Source organism: Oncorhynchus mykiss, chromosome 5 (genome assembly GCF_013265735.2).
Source record: "Oncorhynchus mykiss isolate Arlee chromosome 5, USDA_OmykA_1.1, whole genome shotgun sequence".
NCBI lineage: Eukaryota > Metazoa > Chordata > Actinopteri > Salmoniformes > Salmonidae > Oncorhynchus > Oncorhynchus mykiss.
The window spans coordinates 89694821-89715254 of NC_048569.1; the positions used below are offsets into that span (position 1 = coordinate 89694821).

The 20434-nt window shown below is 43.3% G+C and overlaps 1 protein-coding gene across 1 annotated transcript; it reads right to left on the reverse strand.

Moving 5' to 3' along the window:
* Positions 1-722: 722 nt before the first annotated feature.
* On the reverse strand, positions 723-19007 carry mettl11b (methyltransferase like 11B). Its single transcript, XM_021604676.2, has 4 exons — positions 18438-19007; positions 11461-11633; positions 2640-2892; positions 723-1473 (listed from the first exon to the last, which is right to left on the reverse strand). The coding sequence occupies exons 1-4, from the start codon at positions 18676-18678 to the stop codon at positions 1217-1219; spliced, it is 924 nt and encodes a 307-aa protein (XP_021460351.1). The 5' UTR covers positions 18679-19007; the 3' UTR covers positions 723-1216.
* Between the last annotated feature and the right edge of the window lie 1427 nt (positions 19008-20434).

A 20434-nucleotide genomic window follows, 5' to 3' on the forward strand; every position in this document is an offset into this window, starting at 1 on the left:
CGTCATTGACAAGCCATCCATTCATACAGAATTAGGGAGGAACAAGTCTTCACCACTTTTGTACAACCCAAACCCACTTCTGTGTAACCGACTAGCCGTACACCCTAAATATTCAATGCGACTGCTGGATGTGTTTTATGCAGACAGAACCTGACAGGCCTGAACCGATGCCAAGGTAGATATGAAAGCGAGCACTGTCTGTCTGTCAAACCCAAAGCAGGAAGTAATCAACTCCCCTTCCTCCTCAGGGCTCCAGCTGAAAGCCATTAACCTAAACAATGCCATTCTTCTACTGTGGGCTATTTAGAAACAAAATATACTTAGGAGCATTATCATAACCATTTGAGCGGTTCTAAATGATCTCTTCTTCTCTGTGCTGTGCTCATTTAGATTGCACCTTGTTCGGTTGTTGGCTTGGCTGGGAGAATGTAGTGTAACTGTGGTACTTTAAGAGATAAATGGTTCAATGTTTACATCCCAGACTTGATTATAATAGCCAACTATGATTACACATCTCTAATCCTATTATCTTTTGTTTCAGGAATATAATGAGAAACATACTCTGACAGAAAGCATTTACAAAATCTAAATTCACACAACTATTTCCGTATGGTATGCAATTATAGTACAACCTATAGTAAAGCTCGAAGGTACTTCTCAGAGTACAAACTATGCAATTATTCTGTCTTGTTCTGTGTGATCTCAAAGTAATACAGCAAGTCTAGAGGTTACATTGTACAGTTTAATGAGCATGAATACATTTTGCTACATACATCAGCGTACCATATGAAAATACTTTTTTGTTTGTTGCTGAGGCATTTTGTTTGTTGCTAAGGCAATTTGTGTGTTGCTAGGCAAAAAAAAAGTTTTTTTTGCTAAGGCATTAGTTTAGGCTACAGTCAGCACAACATACTGCATTTCAACTTAACTATACATTGACAAACCAGAAAACATGTAATGTCGTGTAAAAAAGTAATCTTCATTTAAAATCTGCAATATTACAGGCAGAGGTATATAAAAATAACACACTGGCACAAAAACAAAGCAACGTAAAATCTATATATACACCATTCTGTCTTCATTGGAGTAGTAGTGAGCGCTTGTCAGGGGGTGTGAGACGTTACAATCTTGTAATAGTGTGTCAGAATGTCTAATAACGAAGGTACTGTATACTGTCTATCAGCCAGTCAGTCCGTCCATCCGCTCGTCTGTCTGTCTACTGCATAGCGATCATCCACACAGGGACGATGGCGTCGGGGAATCCTTCTTGTTTCTCCACAGCCAGGACCTTCAGGCCGGCCTTAAAGATGATGTCCTTCATAATGTCCAGGTGACGGATGATGCTGCTGTCGATGGGATCCAGCTTGCAGCCCTTCCGGGCCATGTTGTCCTTAATGATGATAACCCCGTTGGGCCGCAGACTCTTCTTACAGCGCATCAGGAACTGCATCAGGTCCCTGTCCGTCAGGTGACCTGGAGATGGGACAGCGCAACACAAGACCCACCAATCAGAGTAAGGGAGAGTCTGTCTGTCTGTCTGCCTGCGTCTGTCTGTCAAACTTATTTTAACTATATAGATTTTATCCACCCATACATTTTCTCTGAGATCTAGAACCTAGATTCGTCCTCCACCTCGAGTTGTCTTATATAACCTGCCCTACACAGAACGTGACAGGGCACACCCTAAGCATGACAGGGCACACCCTAAGCATGACAGGGCACACCCTAAGCATGACAGGGCTCACCAAATGAGCGTGACATGAGGAGGTCCCCTAACATGGCAATATAAACACAACCTGAAATATCCCTTCACTGAAAACTCAATGCTGGTCCCTCCTAAAATAAGACTGGAATTGGGCAGAGTTCTTCATACTCTTTTAACTGCTGTTGAGCTCTGATATCTAATGTCTGTATGTTGCTGTAATGTCAAATCAACATCAAATCAAATGTTATTGGTCACATACACATGGTTAGCAGATATTATTAAGAGTATAGCAAAATGCTTGTGCTTCTAGTTCCGACAGTGCAGCAATATCTAACAAGTAATATCTAACCATTCCACAACAAATATATAATACACACAAATCTTAGTAAGGAATGGAATAAATATAATTATTAACTGGGTGGTTCGAACCCTGAATTCTGATTGGCTGAAAGCTGTGGTATATCAGACGGTATGACAAAACGTTTATTTTTACTGCTCTAATTACGTTGGTAACCAGTTTATAATAGCAATAAGGCACCTCGGGGGTTTGTGATATATGACCAATATGCCACGGCTAAGGGCTGTCCTAGAACTCTGCGTTGTGTCGTGACTAAGAACAGCCCTTAGCCGTGGTATATTGGCCATATACCACTGAGGGCCTGAGGGGTCAGGCCTTATTGCTTAAATATATGGATGAGCAATGTCAGAGCGGCGTAGGCTAAGATGCAATAGGTAGTATGGAATACAGTACATACACTGCATGTTGCTTTAATGTGACGTTCTACATACGGAGGTACTCACACATACTGAATGTAAACAACCTCATATGGAAAAGACATAGGAGATGAGAGGTCAAAACATGAAAACTTCACAAACATGACGCACACACGCTATCAGACACAAACACACACGTAGATCAGAGAGTGAGTCTTACATGCACACCACTGCATCCAGACGACATCATATTTCCTGGAGGGAGGTGTTAGCTCCTGCAGGTTGTAACAGTAGTATGTTTCTATGCGGTCAGCGTCGTCTCCTAGGTACTCCTCATGGGCATGGAGCAGAAAGGCCTCAATCATGTCACACATCTCCATGGTCTCAAAGATGGGCAGGAGGACACCTTTAGATACCCGCCCAATCCCACAACCACAATCCAGGGCACACTTAGTGTCAGCCTTACCAGGACCCTGTTTGAAGAATGGAATGATACACAAGCATGTACACATTGGTAAATAGACACACTACAGTAATGTGACAGACATTTGAAAATCCTTCCGCACAGGAAAAGTATACACAAACATCAGGCTACCTGGCGTCCTTTGCTATGATCACAGTAATACATATTCTTTTTTTCTATACCAGATGTCTGGCCTCTGTAACCCAAAAGCCCAGAGAGCAAAAACAAGCACCATACCTCAGGGTAATGACACTATGAACTTTGACCTTACATAGAGAACAAAAAAATAACTTTTCTTGATTCATGCTCGTTTTAACTTCTTTGCATTTTGTACTCTGACCTCACTCCTCTCCCTCTCTTCCCTGAGGAATGAGGGGGGCCCCAGTCCGTGATTCGGTGAAAGATGGGGCCCGGAGGAACTCTATGGTTGTTGGAGGATGCTTCCTGGTTTGGTGAATTACTGCCATATTGCTCACATAGCTTGTTCTTCAGTTTAACCTGGCTGCATTCTACATCTCCCCACTGTGTTAGGTTTTAATGGAGTTGTCAGGATTAGAATCCAGACTCTGCACAGTAGAGTTTTAGGAGACCATGGAGTATGACTGAAACATAGTGTTCTCTTCCTCTGTCTAAGCTAAGGATGTCCTTATACAAGAGAGCAGTTGAGCAGTACATGGACCGACGTACTATAAAATGTACATGTGTCTAGTACTATGAAATGTACATGTGTCTAGTACTATGAAATGTACATGTGTCTAGTACTATGAAATGTACATGTCTCTAGTACTATGAAATGTACATGTGTCTAGTACTATGAAATGTACATGTGTCTAGTACTATGAAATGTACATGTGTCTAGTACTGTGAAATGTACATGTGTCTAGTACTGTGAAATGTACATGTGTCTAGTACTGTGAAATGTACATGTGTCTAGTACTATGAAATGTACATGTGTCTAGTACTATGAAATGTACAGGTCTCTAGTACTATGAAATGTACATGTCTCTAGTACTATGAAATGTACATGTGTCTAGTACTATGAAATGTACATGTGTCTAGTACTATGAAATGTACATGTGTCTAGTACTATGAAATGTACATGTGTCTAGTACTGTGAAATGTACATGTGTCTAGTACTGTGAAATGTACATGTGTCTAGTACTATGAAATGTAGCCAACTGTATAACGTTTCGGGTGACCCTAATCTAAGACTGTGTGTGTGTTGCAACTAAATGGAGACTATGCTGTGCAACTAAAGCTATATCTGTCATACACAGGACCTTTGCCATTGTCCATTAATTATAATCCACATAATAGTTCACATTTTCTATTGCTTCAGGATTATTTTCCTGTTGTAGCAATCTGGCTCAAATTAAGATCCTATATCTGTATATTATGTTGGCTCTAACATACAGTGGTGGAAAAATGACCTAATTGTCATACCTGAGTAAAAGTAAAGATACTGTAGCCCTTTCCTGCAGTCAAATGACATTGTTGCCTCATAGGAAGAAAGATCTTAATGTGTTTCATGATTTCATAATTAATAAACATGATTTTAAAAAGCCGCAGAAAATGCAGTGTTTCTATGTCAAACGGTTTTATCTTTCAGTCTTCTGGGATTTATATAAAGTGTAATATTAGGATGCAAACTCAAAATGTAATAAATTTCATCTCTATATCTGACATCGTACAGGTGTCTTCTTTTGTTTAAGCCCATAACAATGTGTGTTATACACATGAAGAAAAGCAGGCCCAAACCATGATGCTGCCACCACCATGTTTGACAGTGGGGATGGTGTGTTCAGTGTGATGAGCTGTGTTGCTTTTACGCCAAACATAACATTTTGCATTGTTGCCAAAAAGTTCCAACTGACCAGAGCACCTTCTTCCACATGTTTGGTGTGTCTCCCAGGTGGCTTGTGGCAAACTTTAAACGACACTTTTTACGGATATCTTTAAGAAATGGCTTTCTTCTTGCCACACTTCCATAAAGGCCAGATTTGTGCAATATACGACTGATTGTTGTCCTATGGACAGAGTCTCCCACCTCAGCTGTAGATCTCTGCAGTTCATCCAGAGTGATCATGGGCCTCTTGGCTGCATCTCTGATCAGTCTTCTCCTTGTATGAGCTGAAAGTTTAGAGGGACGGCCAGGTCTTGGTAGATTTGCAGTGGTCTGATACTCCTTCCATTTCAATATTATCGCTTGCACAGTGCTCCTTGGGATGTTTAAAGCTTGGGAAATCTTTTTGTATCCAAATCCGGCTTTAAACTTCTTCACAACAGTATCTCGGACCTGCCTGGTGTGTTCCTTGTTCTTCATGATGCTCTCTGCGCTTTTAACGGACCTCTGAGACTATCACAGTGCAGGTGCATTTATACGGAGACTTGATTACACACAGGTGGATTGTATTTATCATCATTAGTCATTTAGGTCAACATTGGATCATTCAGAGATCCTCACTGAACTTCTGGAGAGAGTTTGCTGCACTGAAAGTAAAGGGGCTGAATAATTTTGCGCGCTCAATTTTTCAGTTTTTGATTTGTTAAAAAAGTTTGAAATATCCAATAAATGTCGTTCCACTTCATGATTGTGTCCCACTTGTTGTTGATTCTTCACAAAATAATACAGTTTTATATCTTCATGTTTGAAGCCTGAAATGTGGCAAAAGGTTGCAAAGTTCAAGGGGGCGAATACTTTCGCAAGGCACTGTAAGTATCAAAAGTAAAAGTATAACTCATTTTAAATTCCTTATATTGATCACAATGTTATTTTTAAATTTACGAATAGCCAGGGGCATACTCCAACACCCAGACATAATTTACAAACAAAACATTTATGTTTAGTGAGTCCTCCAGATCAGAGGCAGTATGGATGACCAGGGATTTTGCTAAGTGTGTGTGTCACGTCCTGACCTTAGTTCCTTTTGTATGTCTCTATTTTAGGTTGGTCAGGGCGTGAGTTGGGGTGGGCATTCTATGTTTTGTTCTTGTGTTTATATTTCTATGTGTTGGGCCTGGTATGGTTCCCAATCAGAGGCAGCTGTCAATCGTTGTCTCTGATTGAGAACCATACTTAGGTAGCCTGTTTCCCCACTGTTAGTTGTGGGTAGTTGTTGTCTCTGATTGAGAACCATACTTAGGCAGCCTGTTTCCCCACGCTTGTTTGTGGGTAGTTGTTGTCTCTGATTGAGAACCATACTTAGGCAGCCTGTTTCCCCACTCTTGTTTGTGGGTAGTTGTTGTCTCTGATTGAGAACCATACTTAGGCAGCCTGTTTTCCCACTGTTAGTTGTGGGTAGTTGTTGTCTCTGATTGAGAACCATACTTAGGCAGCCTGTTTTCCCACTGTTAGTTGTGGGTAGTTGTTGTCTCTGAGAACCATACTTAGGCAGCCTGTTTCCCCACTCTTGTTTGTGGGTAGTTGTTGTCTCTGATTGAGAACCATACTTAGGCAGCCTGTTTTCCCACAGTTAGTTGTGGGTAGTTGTTGTCTCTGATTGAGAACCATACTTAGGCAGCCTGTTTCCCCACTCTTGTTTGTGGGTAGTTGTTGTCTCTGATTGAGAACCATACTTAGGCAGCCTGTTTTCCCACAGTTAGTTGTGGGTAGTTGTTGTCTCTGATTGAGAACCATACTTAGGCAGCCTGTTTCCCCACTGTTAGTTGTGGGTAGTTGTTGTCTCTGATTGAGAACCATACTTAGGTAGCCTGTTTCCCCACTCTTGTTTGTGGGTAGTTGTTGTCTCTGATTGAGAACCATACTTAGGCAGCCTGTTTTCCCACTGTTAGTTGTGGGTAGTTGTTGTCTCTGATTGAGAACCATACTTAGGCAGCCTGTTTCCCCACGCTTGTTTGTGGGTAGTTGTTGTCTCTGATTGAGAACCATACTTAGGCAGCCTGTTTCCCCACTCTTGTTTGTGGGTAGTTGTTGTCTCTGATTGAGAACCATACTTAGGCAGCCTGTTTCCCCACTCTTGTTTGTGGGTAGTTGTTGTCTCTGATTGAGAACCATACTTAGGCAGCCTGTTTTCCCACTGTTAGTTGTGGGTAGTTGTTGTCTCTGATTGAGAACCATACTTAGGCAGCCTGTTTTCCCACTGTTAGTTGTGGGTAGTTGTTGTCTCTGAGAACCATACTTAGGCAGCCTGTTTCCCCACTCTTGTTTGTGGGTAGTTGTTGTCTCTGATTGAGAACCATACTTAGGCAGCCTGTTTTCCCACAGTTAGTTGTGGGTAGTTGTTGTCTCTGATTGAGAACCATACTTAGGCAGCCTGTTTCCCCACTCTTGTTTGTGGGTAGTTGTTGTCTCTGATTGAGAACCATACTTAGGCAGCCTGTTTTCCCACTGTTAGTTGTGGGTAGTTGTTGTCTCTGATTGAGAACCATACTTAGGCAGCCTGTTTCCCCACTCTTGTTTGTGGGTAGTTGTTGTCTCTGATTGAGAACCATACTTAGGCAGCCTGTTTCCCCACTCTTGTTTGTGGGTAGTTGTTGTCTCTGATTGAGAACCATACTTAGGCAGCCTGTTTCCCCACTCTTGTTTGTGGGTAGTTGTTGTCTCTGATTGAGAACCATACTTAGGCAGCCTGTTTCCCCACTCTTGTTTGTGGGTAGTTGTTGTCTCTGATTGAGAACCATACTTAGGTAGCCTGTTTCCCCACTGTTAGTTGTGGGTAGTTGTTGTCTCTGATTGAGAACCATACTTAGGCAGCCTGTTTCCCCACTCTTGTTTGTGGGTAGTTGTTGTCTCTGATTGAGAACCATACTTAGGCAGCCTGTTTCCCCACTCTTGTTTGTGGGTAGTTGTTGTCTCTGAGAACCATACTTAGGCAGCCTGTTTCCCCACTGTTAGTTGTGGGTAGTTGTTGTCTCTGATTGAGAACCATACTTAGGCAGCCTGTTTCCCCACTGTTAGTTGTGGGTAGTTGTTGTCTCTGATTGAGAACCATACTTAGGTAGCCTGTTTTCCCACTGTTAGTTGTGGGTAGTTGTTGTCTCTGATTGAGAACCATACTTAGGCAGCCTGTTTCCCCACACTTGTTTGTGGGTAGTTGTTGTCTCTGATTGAGAACCATACTTAGGCAGCCTGTTTCCCCACTGTTAGTTGTGGGTAGTTGTTGTCTCTGATTGAGAACCATACTTAGGTAGCCTGTTTTCCCACTGTTAGTTGTGGGTAGTTGTTGTCTCTGATTGAGAACCATACTTAGGCAGCCTGTTTCCCCACGCTTGTTTGTGGGTAGTTGTTGTCTCTGATTGAGAACCATACTTAGGCAGCCTGTTTCCCCACTGTTAGTTGTGGGTAGTTGTTGTCTCTGATTGAGAACCATACTTAGGTAGCCTGTTTCCCCACGCTTGTTTGTGGGTAGTTGTTGTCTCTGATTGAGAACCATACTTAGGCAGCCTGTTTCCCCACTGTTAGTTGTGGGTAGTTGTTGTCTCTGATTGAGAACCATACTTAGGCAGCCTGTTTTCCCACTGTTAGTTGTGGGTAGTTGTTGTCTCTGATGGAGAACCATACTTAGGTAGCCTGTTTCCCCACTCTTGTTTGTGGGTAGTTGTTGTCTCTGATTGAGAACCATACTTAGGTAGCCTGTTTCCCCACTCTTGTTTGTGGGTAGTTGTTGTCTCTGATTGAGAACCATACTTAGGCAGCCTGTTTCCCCACTGTTAGTTGTGGGTAGTTGTTGTCTCTGATTGAGAACCATACTTAGGCAGCCTGTTTCCCCACTCTTGTTTGTGGGTAGTTGTTGTCTCTGAGAACCATACTTAGGCAGCCTGTTTCCCCACTCTTGTTTGTGGGTAGTTGTTGTCTCTGATTGAGAACCATACTTAGGCAGCCTGTTTCCCCACTGTTAGTTGTGGGTAGTTGTTGTCTCTGATTGAGAACCATACTTAGGTAGCCTGTTTCCCCACTGTTAGTTGTGGGTAGTTGTTGTCTCTGATTGAGAACCATACTTAGGCAGCCTGTTTCCCCACTGTTAGTTGTGGGTGGTTATTTTCCGTTTCAGTGTTTTCACCATACTGTTTTGGTTTTCCTTTATTCGCTTGTTTGTTTGTGTTCTGTGAAATAAATATGACCAACACTTACCACGCTGCATATTGGTCCGATATTTCCTACTCCTCCTCAGAAGAGGAAGACGACAACCGTTACAGTGTGAATTGGAACATTTTCCTGTCCTGCAAAGCATTCAAAATGTAACGAGTTCTTTTGGGTGTCAGGGAAAATGTATGGAGTAAAAAGTACATAATTTTCCTTAAGAATGTAGTGAAGTAAAAGTTGTCAAAAATATAAATAGTAAAGTACAGATACCCCAAAACAGTGCTTAAGTAGTACTGTAAAGTGTTTCTACTTAAGTACTTTACACCACTGCTAACGTGTATGTTACCTAAACGCATCATTGTGAAAGTCCCCTGCTTTACCGCCCGGCGAGGAGATAAGCTATTCAAGGATATTTTTCTTGTGACTTATTAAATGTAATAAATGAAATGGCAGATTATTATAGTCTGGAATGAGTTCATAACTCTACTGGCAAGGGGAGGTGCAGTAGACAGGTATAGCCCAGATCAGAACTCTACTGGCAAGGCTTCCCTTGCAGTAGACAGGTATAGACCAGATCAGAACTCTACTGGCAAGGGGAGGTGCAGTAGACAGGTATAGACCAGATCAGAACTCTACTGCTAAGGGGAGGTGCAGTAGACAGCTATAGACCAGATCAGAACTCTACTGGCAAGGGGAGGTGCAGTAGACAGGTATAGCCCAGATCAGAACTCTACTGGCAAGGGGAGGTGCAGTAGACAGGTATAGCCCAGATCAGAACTCTACTGGCAAGGGGAGGTGCAGTAGACAGGTATAGCCCAGATCAGAACTCTACTGGCAAGGGGAGGTGCAGTAGACAGGTATAGACCAGATCAGAACTCTACTGGCAAGGGGAGGTGCAGTAGACAGGTATAGCCCAGATCAGAACTCTACAGCTAAGGGGAGGTGCAGTAGACAGGTATAGCCCAGATCAGAACTCTACTGCTAAGGGGAGGTGCAGTAGACAGCTATAGACCAGATCAGAACTCTACTGGCAAGGGGAGGTGCAGTAGACAGGTATAGCCCAGATCAGAACTCTACTGGCAAGGGGAGGTGCAGTAGACAGGTATAGACCAGATCAGAACTCTACTGCTAAGGGGAGGTGCAGTAGACAGGTATAGCCCAGATCAGAACTATACTGCTAAGGGGAGGTGCAGTAGACAGGTATAGCCCAGATCAGAACTCTACTGCTAAGGGGAGGTGCAGTAGACAGCTATAGACCAGATCAGAACTCTACTGGCAAGGGGAGGTGCAGTAGACAGCTATAGACCAGATCAGAACTCTACTGGCAAGGGGAGGTGCAGTAGACAGGTATAGCCCAGATCAGAAGTCTACTGCTAAGGGGAGGTGCAGTAGACAGGTATAGCCCAGATCAGAACTCTACTACTAAGGGGAGGTACAGTAGACAGGTATAGGCAGATCAGAACTCTACTGCTAAGGGGAGGTGCAGTAGACAGGTATAGCCCAGATCAGAACTCTACTACTACGGGGAGGTACAGTAGACAGGTATAGGCAGATCAGAACTCTACTGCTAAGGGGAGGTGCAGTAGACAGGTATAGGCAGATCAGAACTCTACTGCTAAGGGGAGGTGCAGTAGACAGGTATAGGCAGATCAGAACTCTACTGCTAAGGGGAGGTGCAGTAGACAGGTATAACCCAGATCAGAACTCTACTGGCAAGGCTTCCCTTGCAGTAGACAGGTGTGTGTGTGTGTGTGTGTGTGTAATCAATAATGAGAACTACACCAGATATGACAATCAATAATGAGAACCACACCAGATATGACTATCAATAATGAGAACCACACCAGATATGACTATCAATAATGAGAACCACACCAGATATGACTAACAATAATGAGAACCACATCAGATATGACTATCAATAATGAGAACCACACCAGATATGACTATCAATAATGAGAACCACACCAGATATGACTATCAATAATGAGAACCACACCAGATATGACTATCAATAATGAGAACCACACCAGATATGACTATCAATAATGAGAACCACACCAGATATGACTATCAATAATGAGAACCACACCAGATATGACCGTTAATAGCCTAGTTTCCATGTAACACAAATCCCCATTCATGTAAGTACAGCACACACACACAGACACGCACACACGTTGACCCTCTCCAGTCTTGTGGACCAGGTGTAACATTAGGGATTAATGTCTGGGGCTCTGGACATGAGGGTGTTGTTACAGAGCCGGCCTGGCAGAAGGTCAAGATGACCATTAGTGACATGATGTGTTCTGGGCAGAGGTACAGCTCCCTTTGTAGATGAGAAGGGATGGACTCATGGGAGAAGGTATTTTTTATAGCAGAAAGATGATGCATTTCATGTCATAAACAGATACTGATACAAATATCAACTTGGGTTCTGTAACACACTCAGGCTCCAAGGTCACTACCACTCAGTTTTCAACCAAGTCAGATGTGTCATTTCAGTGACACATGTGTAATGTAGTGTAGACTTACAATAAACCTGCTCAGAAAGTTCCTGGAGCCTTCCAGGTCGATGTGGGAGATCTCAACGAAGTCTCCCATCATCCCCTCCTCTGACGGCTCCACGTCCTCGTAGAACTGCTGCGCCTTGTAGTAGAAGTACTTCTCCCCTTTGATTTTCTCGCAGGTCACTGCGAAGAGCTTGACTGTGGGATACACACACACACAACTGATTGACCTTTTCCCATGGCCATAGTCAAGTGCCATTGTCATGTTATGTCCGTGTGAATAACACTCTTCACCACACTACTGGGGAAGAGGACAAAGTCACGCAGGAGGAACAGGTGTGCTGAAGAACAGAACAGGACACTGGATCACTAACTATGGATAAGAGCTGATGATCTGCCCGAGAGACGCATGACGATAATTTGATTATAAGTCTAAAAATAAGGGTGTTTTCCAACCGCATGATCAGCTGTGGTATGGAGTAAGAGGACTACAGGTATGTGATGTAAACAATATATACGTTGGGACTGTATGCACCCAATGCTTTGATTATAAACTTTTACTGTTCATTTTGGTATTCAAGCGCATAACCTTTGACACTGGGGTTCTACTTTTTTCTCACCAGTTAGTAAAATTATTCTATATGTTTCTATTTGTTTTGTAGGTCTTGTTGAGTACAGTATTTCCAGTGAGAGGGACCTTTGGTTAAAACTAGAAGAATCGGAAGACATTTCTCTGGGCTTAGGCGACAGGTGGGTGTCAGGGTGTGGGTCGGGGGAGGGCCGATGCATTTGTCAGCTGGAAACGTGTCACGGCAAAATTTAGGGCAAGATGATGCAACAATCGCACTCGCAGAGTCCCTGATGTCATTATAAAGTAATTTGCTTCCAATTGGACGCACGCCACAATGCTAAAAGGCACCCGACAGGGAAGAGGTCCAGGAGTGGGATTTTCACGGTCACCTCCAGACAATCAGAGGTTAAAACCAAGGAGAAGAAGACAATGAGAGGTTAAAACCAAGGAGAAGAAGACAGAGGTTAAAACCAAGGAGAGGAAGACAGAGCTTAAAACCAAGGAGAGGAAGACAGAGGTTAAAACCAAGGAGAGGAAGACAGAGGTTAAAACCAAGGAGAAGAAGACAATCAGAGGTTAAAACCAAGGAGAAGAAGACAGAGGTTAAAACCAAGGAGAGGAAGACAGAGGTTAAAACCAAGGAGAGGAAGACAGAGGTTAAAACCAAGGAGAAGAAGACAATGAGAGGTTAAAACCAAGGAGAAGAAGACAGAGGTTAAAACCAAGGAGAGGAAGACAGAGGTTAAAACCAAGGGGAAGAAGACAATGAGAGGTTAAAACCAAGGAGAGGAAGACAGAGGTTAAAACCAAGGAGAAGAAGACAGAGGTTAAAACGAAGGGGAAGAAGACAGAGGTTAAAACCAAGGAGAGGAAGACAGAGGTTAAAACCAAGGAGAAGAAGACAATGAGAGGTTAAAACCAAGGAGAAGAAGACAGAGGTTAAAACCAAGGAGAAGAAGACAGAGGTTAAAACCAAGGAGAAGAAGACAGAGGTTAAAACCAAGGGGAAGAAGACAGAGGTTAAAACCAAGGAGAGGAAGACAGAGGTTAAAACCAAGGAGAAGAAGACAATGAGAGGTTAAAACCAAGGAGAGGAAGACAGAGGTTAAAACCAAGGGGAAGAAGACAGAGGTTAAAACCAAGGGGAGGAAGACAGAGGTTAAAACCAAGGAGAAGAAGACAATGAGAGGTTAAAACCAAGGGGAAGAAGACAGAGGTTAAAACCAAGGAGAGGAAGACAATGAGAGGTTAAAACCAAGGAGAGGAAGACAGAGGTTAAAACCAAGGAGAAGAAGACAGAGGTTAAAACCAAGGGGAAGAAGACAGAGGTTAAAACCAAGGGGAAGAAGACAGAGGTTAAAACCAAGGAGAGGAAGACAGAGGTTAAAACCAAGGAGAAGAAGACAATGAGAGGTTAAAACCAAGGAGAGGAAGACAGAGGTTAAAACCAAGGAGAGGAAGACAGAGGTTAAAACCAAGGAGAGGAAGACAGAGCTTAAAACCAAGGAGAGGAAGACAGAGGTTAAAACCAAGGAGAGGAAGACAGAGGTTAAAACCAAGGAGAAGAAGACAATCAGAGGTTAAAACCAAGGAGAAGAAGACAGAGGTTAAAACCAAGGAGAGGAAGACAGAGGTTAAAACCAAGGGGAAGAAGACAATGAGAGGTTAAAACCAAGGAGAGGAAGACAGAGGTTAAAACCAAGGAGAAGAAGACAATGAGAGGTTAAAACCAAGGAGAAGAAGACAGAGGTTAAAACCAAGGAGAAGAAGACAGAGGTTAAAACCAAGGAGAAGAAGACAGAGGTTAAAACCAAGGGGAAGAAGACAGAGGTTAAAACCAAGGAGAGGAAGACAGAGGTTAAAACCAAGGAGAAGAAGACAATGAGAGGTTAAAACCAAGGAGAGGAAGACAGAGGTTAAAACCAAGGGGAAGAAGACAGAGGTTAAAACCAAGGAGAGGAAGACAGAGGTTAAAACCAAGGAGAAGAAGACAATGAGAGGTTAAAACCAAGGGGAAGAAGACAGAGGTTAAAACCAAGGAGAGGAAGACAATGAGAGGTTAAAACCAAGGAGAGGAAGACAGAGGTTAAAACCAAGGAGAAGAAGACAGATGTTAAAACCAAGGGGAAGAAGACAGAGGTTAAAACCAAGGGGAAGAAGACAGAGGTTAAAACCAAGGAGAGGAAGGCAGAGGTTAAAACCAAGGAGAAGAAGACAATGAGAGGTTAAAACCAAGGAGAAGAAGACAATGAGAGGTTAAAACCAAGGAGAAGAAGACAATGAGAGGTTAAAACCAAGGAGAAGAAGACAATGAGAGGTTAAAACCAAGGATAAGAAGACAATCAGAGGTTAAAACCAAGGAGAATAAGACAATGAGAGGTTAAAACCAAGGAGAAGAAGACAATGAGAGGTTAAAACCAAGGAGAAGAAGACAATGAGAGGTTAAAACCAAGGAGAAGAAGACAATGAGAGGTTAAAACCAAGGAGAAGAAGACAATGAGAGGTTAAAACCAAGGAGAAAAAGACAATGAGAGGTTAAAACCAAGGAGAAGAAGACAATGAGAGGTTAAAACCAAGGAGAAGAAGACAATGAGAGGTTAAAACCAAGGAGAAGAAGACAATGAGAGGTTAAAACCAAGGAGAAGAAGACAATGAGAGGTTAAAACCAAGGAGAAGAAGACAATGAGAGGTTAAAACCAAGGAGAAGAAGACAATGAGAGGTTAAAACCAAGGAGAATAAGACAATGAGAGGTGAAAACCAAGGAGAAGAAGACAGAGGTTAAAACCAAGGGGAAGAAGACAATGAGAGGTTAAAACCAAGGAGAAGAAGACAATGAGAGGTTAAAACCAAGGAGCAGAAGACAATGAGAGGTTAAAACCAAGGATAAGAAGACAATCAGAGGTTAAAACCAAGGAGAATAAGACAATGAGAGGTTAAAACCAAGGAGAGGAAGACAGAGGTTAAAACCAAGGGGAAGAAGACAATGAGAGGTTAAAACCAAGGAGAAGAAGACAATGAGAGGTTAAAACCAAGGAGAAGAAGACAATGAGAGGTTAAAACCAAGGAGAGGAAGACAGAGGTTAAAACCAAGGAGAAGAAGACAATGAGAGGTTAAAACCAAGGAGAAGAAGACAATGAGAGGTTAAAACCAAGGAGAAGAAGACAATGAGAGGTTAAAACCAAGGAGAAGAAGACAATGAGAGGTTAAAACCAAGGAGAAGAAGACAATGGGAGGTTAAAACCAAGGAGAGGAAGACAGAGGTTAAAACCAAGGGGAAGAAGACAATGAGAGGTTAAAACCAAGGAGAAGAAGACAGAGGTTAAAACCAAGGGGAAGAAGACAATCAGAGTATCGAACCAAACATGTCAAGAACTTCCAAGACGCCTCAAGTCAGGTGTTCACTTGGCCGAGTAATGTTTGAAGGTCACAAGGCATCAGATGGTATTCTGATACAGTATTGGTGTGCACACTCGGGACGCTTACAGGAGAGAGGGATAAGTAGACAGGTATAGCCCAGATCAGAACTCTACTGGCAAGGGGAGGTGCAGTAGACAGGTATAGACCAGATCAGAACTCTACTGCTAAGGGGAGGTGCAGTAGACAGGTATAGCCCAGATCAGAACTATACTGCTAAGGGGAGGTGCAGTAGACAGGTATAGCCCAGATCAGAACTCTACTGCTAAGGGGAGGTGCAGTAGACAGCTATAGACCAGATCAGAACTCTACTGGCAAGGGGAGGTGCAGTAGACAGCTATAGACCAGATCAGAACTCTACTGGCAAGGGGAGGTGCAGTAGACAGGTATAGCCCAGATCAGAAGTCTACTGCTAAGGGGAGGTGCAGTAGACAGGTATAGCCCAGATCAGAACTCTACTACTAAGGGGAGGTACAGTAGACAGGTATAGGCAGATCAGAACTCTACTGCTAAGGGGAGGTGCAGTAGACAGGTATAGCCCAGATCAGAACTCTACTACTACGGGGAGGTACAGTAGACAGGTATAGGCAGATCAGAACTCTACTGCTAAGGGGAGGTGCAGTAGACAGGTATAGGCAGATCAGAACTCTACTGCTAAGGGGAGGTGCAGTAGACAGGTATAGGCAGATCAGAACTCTACTGCTAAGGGGAGGTGCAGTAGACAGGTATAGGCAGATCAGAACTCTACTGCTAAGGGGAGGTGCAGTAGACAGGTATAACCCAGATCAGAACTCTACTGGCAAGGCTTCCCTTGCAGTAGACAGGTGTGTGTGTGTGTGTGTGTGTGTGTAATCAATAATGAGAACTACACCAGAAAACCAAGGAGAGGAAGACAGAGGTTAAAACCAAGGGGAAGAAGACAATGAGAGGTTAAAACCAAGGAGAAGAAGACAATGAGAGGTTAAAACCAAGGAGAAGAAGACAATGAGAGGTTAAAACCAAGGAGAGGAAGACAGAGGTTAAAACCAAGGAGAAGAAGACAATGAGAGGTTAAAACCAAGGAGAAGAAGACAATGAGAGGTTAAAACCAAGGAGAAGAAGACAATGAGAGGTTAAAACCAAGGAGAAGAAGACAATGAGAGGTTAAAACCAAGGAGAAGAAGACAATGGGAGGTTAAAACCAAGGAGAGGAAGACAGAGGTTAAAACCAAGGGGAAGAAGACAATGAGAGGTTAAAACCAAGGAGAAGAAGACAGAGGTTAAAACCAAGGGGAAGAAGACAATCAGAGTATCGAACCAAACATGTCAAGAACTTCCAAGACGCCTCAAGTCAGGTGTTCACTTGGCCGAGTAATGTTTGAAGGTCACAAGGCATCAGATGGTATTCTGATACAGTATTGGTGTGCACACTCGGGACGCCTACAGGAGAGAGGGATAAGTATAGTAACACGGTCAAGATGTCTCAGAGGACGGGAAGACTGAGTGTGAAAGGTGTCATTCTGCCAGTCAAATGCCATTTTACGGCCAACTTCCCCTATCATCACCCACAATTAGTTCACCTCATTAGTGAAGGTAAAGAGTTTCCAGACTCTGTGACCTTTCATCTGTTTGGACAAACATATCCTTCACCAAAGGACTGAATTTCAAAACCAAGAGAATGTCAGAGGTTTACACACCAATTTACATGCAATTAGGGAATTGTTTGACAAGGTAACAATGTCGTTCTGTCCCTGATTAAGGCAGTTAAACCACTGTTCCCCGGTAGGCCGTCATTGTAAATAAACATGTGTTCTTAACTGACTTGCCTAGTTAAATAAAGGTTCAATAAATAAACAAATAATGACTATGAAACTCTGACTGTCATGAATCAAACACCTCTTGACATGACACAGTGTTTACACACGTCACATGCCATTGATGGGCCTATTCCTGGACAGGTTAGTTTGACCCACTGAAATCTCCAAGAAAATTAGGAAATCAAGGGTGCAGTCATAAATTTACTCTGGCGATCATCTCCGATTTCAGAGCACTCTCGTATGATTGTGCCAGAGTGCAGAATAACTGATACAATTACGAGAGCTCAACACCCGTTAAATATGCCCGGTGTTGGTAAACGTTGTTAAAAAAAAGTCATTACATTGTTGCCAGCAGCACAGTTACGGCCACCAATGCTCTGGATAACATGAAAACAGCCTAAACAGCTCTACTAGGGCGAGTAAAATGGTCAGAGTGAGGTTGTTCTCTCAGTTGTGTCTGGGAGTAGCTAGCCAGCTAGCCAACGTTAGACAGTTAGCTTGGATGCTTGACTGCCGTAGTGAGGTCAGAACTCGAGGATCAACCCTACTCCTTGGCCAGAGTATCCAGGGTTTTCTCTGAACGCTCCGAGAGCAAAACGCTCTGAATTTACATATGCCCAGAGCGCACTCTGGTACTCCAGATTTAATTTGCGAACACACCACAAGGCCACTGGACGTACAGTACGAGTATCCTGCCTAAACAGTTAGCGCTTCTCTCTCTTTACTATATCATCATGCATTGAGATGCATAGGTTCCACCTCTTGTTTAATCATGATAAATGGTCAGGATGCTGGGATGGTCAGTATGGTTAGATGGTGGGAACATTTTCAACTGATTATAGGACCTGAAATCAGGCTACACCAAGGTGATTGTGAGAGCTATTGATTAGATGAGAGCTATGGATTAGAGTAGGTGCTTGATTGCACATTCTCTCTGTTCTAGGAGCTGGCCAGTATGGTGCCATATCAGACAGCCAGAAAGCACATAGTGTAATTGGATAATTGGTTTTATTAACGCAGGGAAGTCCCATTAACACCAGTGTCTCTCATATAGCATATTCCCACAAAGATCATTTACAGCCTACGGTACAAACTGTATCTCTGCATGCATGTAAAGACTGATTTAACCCTCAAAAGTACACACATGCTCAAACACACCCGTTCCCCCTCACTTTGCCCAGAGCCCGATGAAGGCGGTTGGTGGCGCCCCTGTCCTTACCCAGGGGGATCTGCTCCAGCAGGTACAGGAAGCTGGCGAAGAACTCCATCCTCAGGCTGTGGTGCAGATGGAAGGACAGGCTGTGGCGACACATGGACACATCTGTGTTCTTCCAGCGGTCCCGATGGGCCTGGTGGAGGGCTTGGAACTCCATGTTAGGTGGAGAGCTTGGAGACACCACTGCCCTTTTTGTATCTTCCAGGCTCATTCTTGCCTTGTCTGTATCCAGCGCAGTGTCCATCGCAGAGATTCAGTGTGCGTGAACCGGATAGTCTGTGTGTGTGTGACCTAGTGTGCCTGTGGCAGTGTCTCTGCTCGGTGTCCAGTCCAGTCCAGCGAGCGAGCAGTGTGTGTGAACCACACGGTGTGTGTGACCAAGTGTGAAGGTGTTGTTGCTTCTGCTGTTGCTTCTGCGGTGCTGCTATATCTGTGGGTCTGGGGTCCCCTGGTACCTTCTCTGGCAGCAAGGGATCGGCTGTGATCCCATCTTGGGGCAGTGCTGAAAGCTGCACCCCGGCTGCAGGCACGCAGAGTGGCATCCGAGCTTTCAACCCACAAATACCAGCAGCACACAAGATACGTTCTCCCTGCCCCTTACAGCCATATAATGTAGCAGTTATTTTTAGCAGTCTTCTCATGTTTGTATCTATGCATAGTCACAGTGTTCTTGTCTTTGGATGCCTAAGTTACAAAGTGATAGGTCTGCAAAACGTATGGTAGACCATGCATGCATTCACTCAACAACATGTGAATATTTATAGCTATTTAAAGCGTTGAATGGAGACATTTGGACTTAGCCGTGCCTATGCACACGATAAGACATGGCCGGTCTGTAAATAGTCAGACGCTGAAGCTTTGCCCTAGCCTCTCAGTTTTAGTAGTCGCTGCACTTCTGCTCCAGATATGTGTCAGGCTTATGGTTCAAGAATCTGCTTTGGTCACATGTCTCCAGGGAGATCCCCAATGCGTACGTGCCACTATGTCACTACGCTCAATCAACATTTCAGATCACAAAAAGAAGCCCTTGTGAGTGTTCACGTACTGTACACACACAAACTGTGTGGTCATCATACACAGCCTTTAACGACCTGGATGTTGATGTACCATGCTCTGTGGAGGAGACCAGAAACAGCACAAGTCTCCATGGGGTCGTTACACCTCAAGAAGCACCAGAAAGAGGATTTCAACACCGACCATCTCAGATTGTTCTGCAATTGTTTCTGTAGTTAGTAACAGTTAAGATTGGCATTCCTGAAACATTATTTTGTTTAAATATAATTAGATCTCTGAGAAATTAAGCTAATTGATTGCACCCAAATCGGCCATTTCAATTAATAGAAGTCAGATAATATTCAACAAATATAGTAGACTACCCAACATCCAATTTGGATCAAACTTCTTCCTACCAATGAGTAAGACATGAGGAAAAAAATCAAACCCACTCACGAACCCCCCACACCCGTCCCACCCCAGCAACCAATCAGTTCTCTATGTTTAAGCAACTGTATGAAGCTGGGGCTTGTAACAAAGAGATCTTCTATTGAATCTGACAATTCATCTTGATGGTTGTACAGTTGTCTCAAATAAAACTGTGAAGGATCTCGGCGTTACTCTGGACCCTGATCTCTCTTTTGACGAACATATCAAGACTGTTTCAAGGACAGCTTTTTTCCATCTATATAACATTGCAAAAATCAGAAACTTTCTGTCCAAAAATTATGCAGAAAAATTAATCCATGCTTTTGCCACTTCTAGGTTAGACTACTGCAATCACTACTGTCTACTTTCCGGCTAACCTGATAAAGTTAGAACCAAAAAATGTGATCATATTACTCCAGTGCTAGCCTCTCTACACTGGCTTCCTGTTAAGGCAAAGGCTGATTTCAAGGTTTTACTGCTAACCTACAAAGCATTACATGGGCTTACTCCTACCTATCTCTCTGATTTGGTCCTGCCGTACATACCTACACTTACGCTATGGTCACAAGATGCAGACT

What these genes read in the sequence shown, in the direction of transcription:
- mettl11b (XM_021604676.2), bottom strand. Translation starts at nt 18,678, where the DNA reads ATGGACACTGCGCTGGATACAGACAAGGCAAGAATGAGCCTGGAAGAT. An exon ending in ACTTTCTGAGCAGGTTTATT is followed by an intron (nt 2,893 to 11,460) that starts GTAAGTCTACAC and finishes TTCTTCAAACAG; the next exon opens with GGTCCTGGTAAGGCTGACAC. An exon ending in CTGGATGCAGTGGTGTGCAT is followed by an intron (nt 1,474 to 2,639) that starts GTAAGACTCACT and finishes TCCCATCTCCAG; the next exon opens with GTCACCTGACGGACAGGGAC.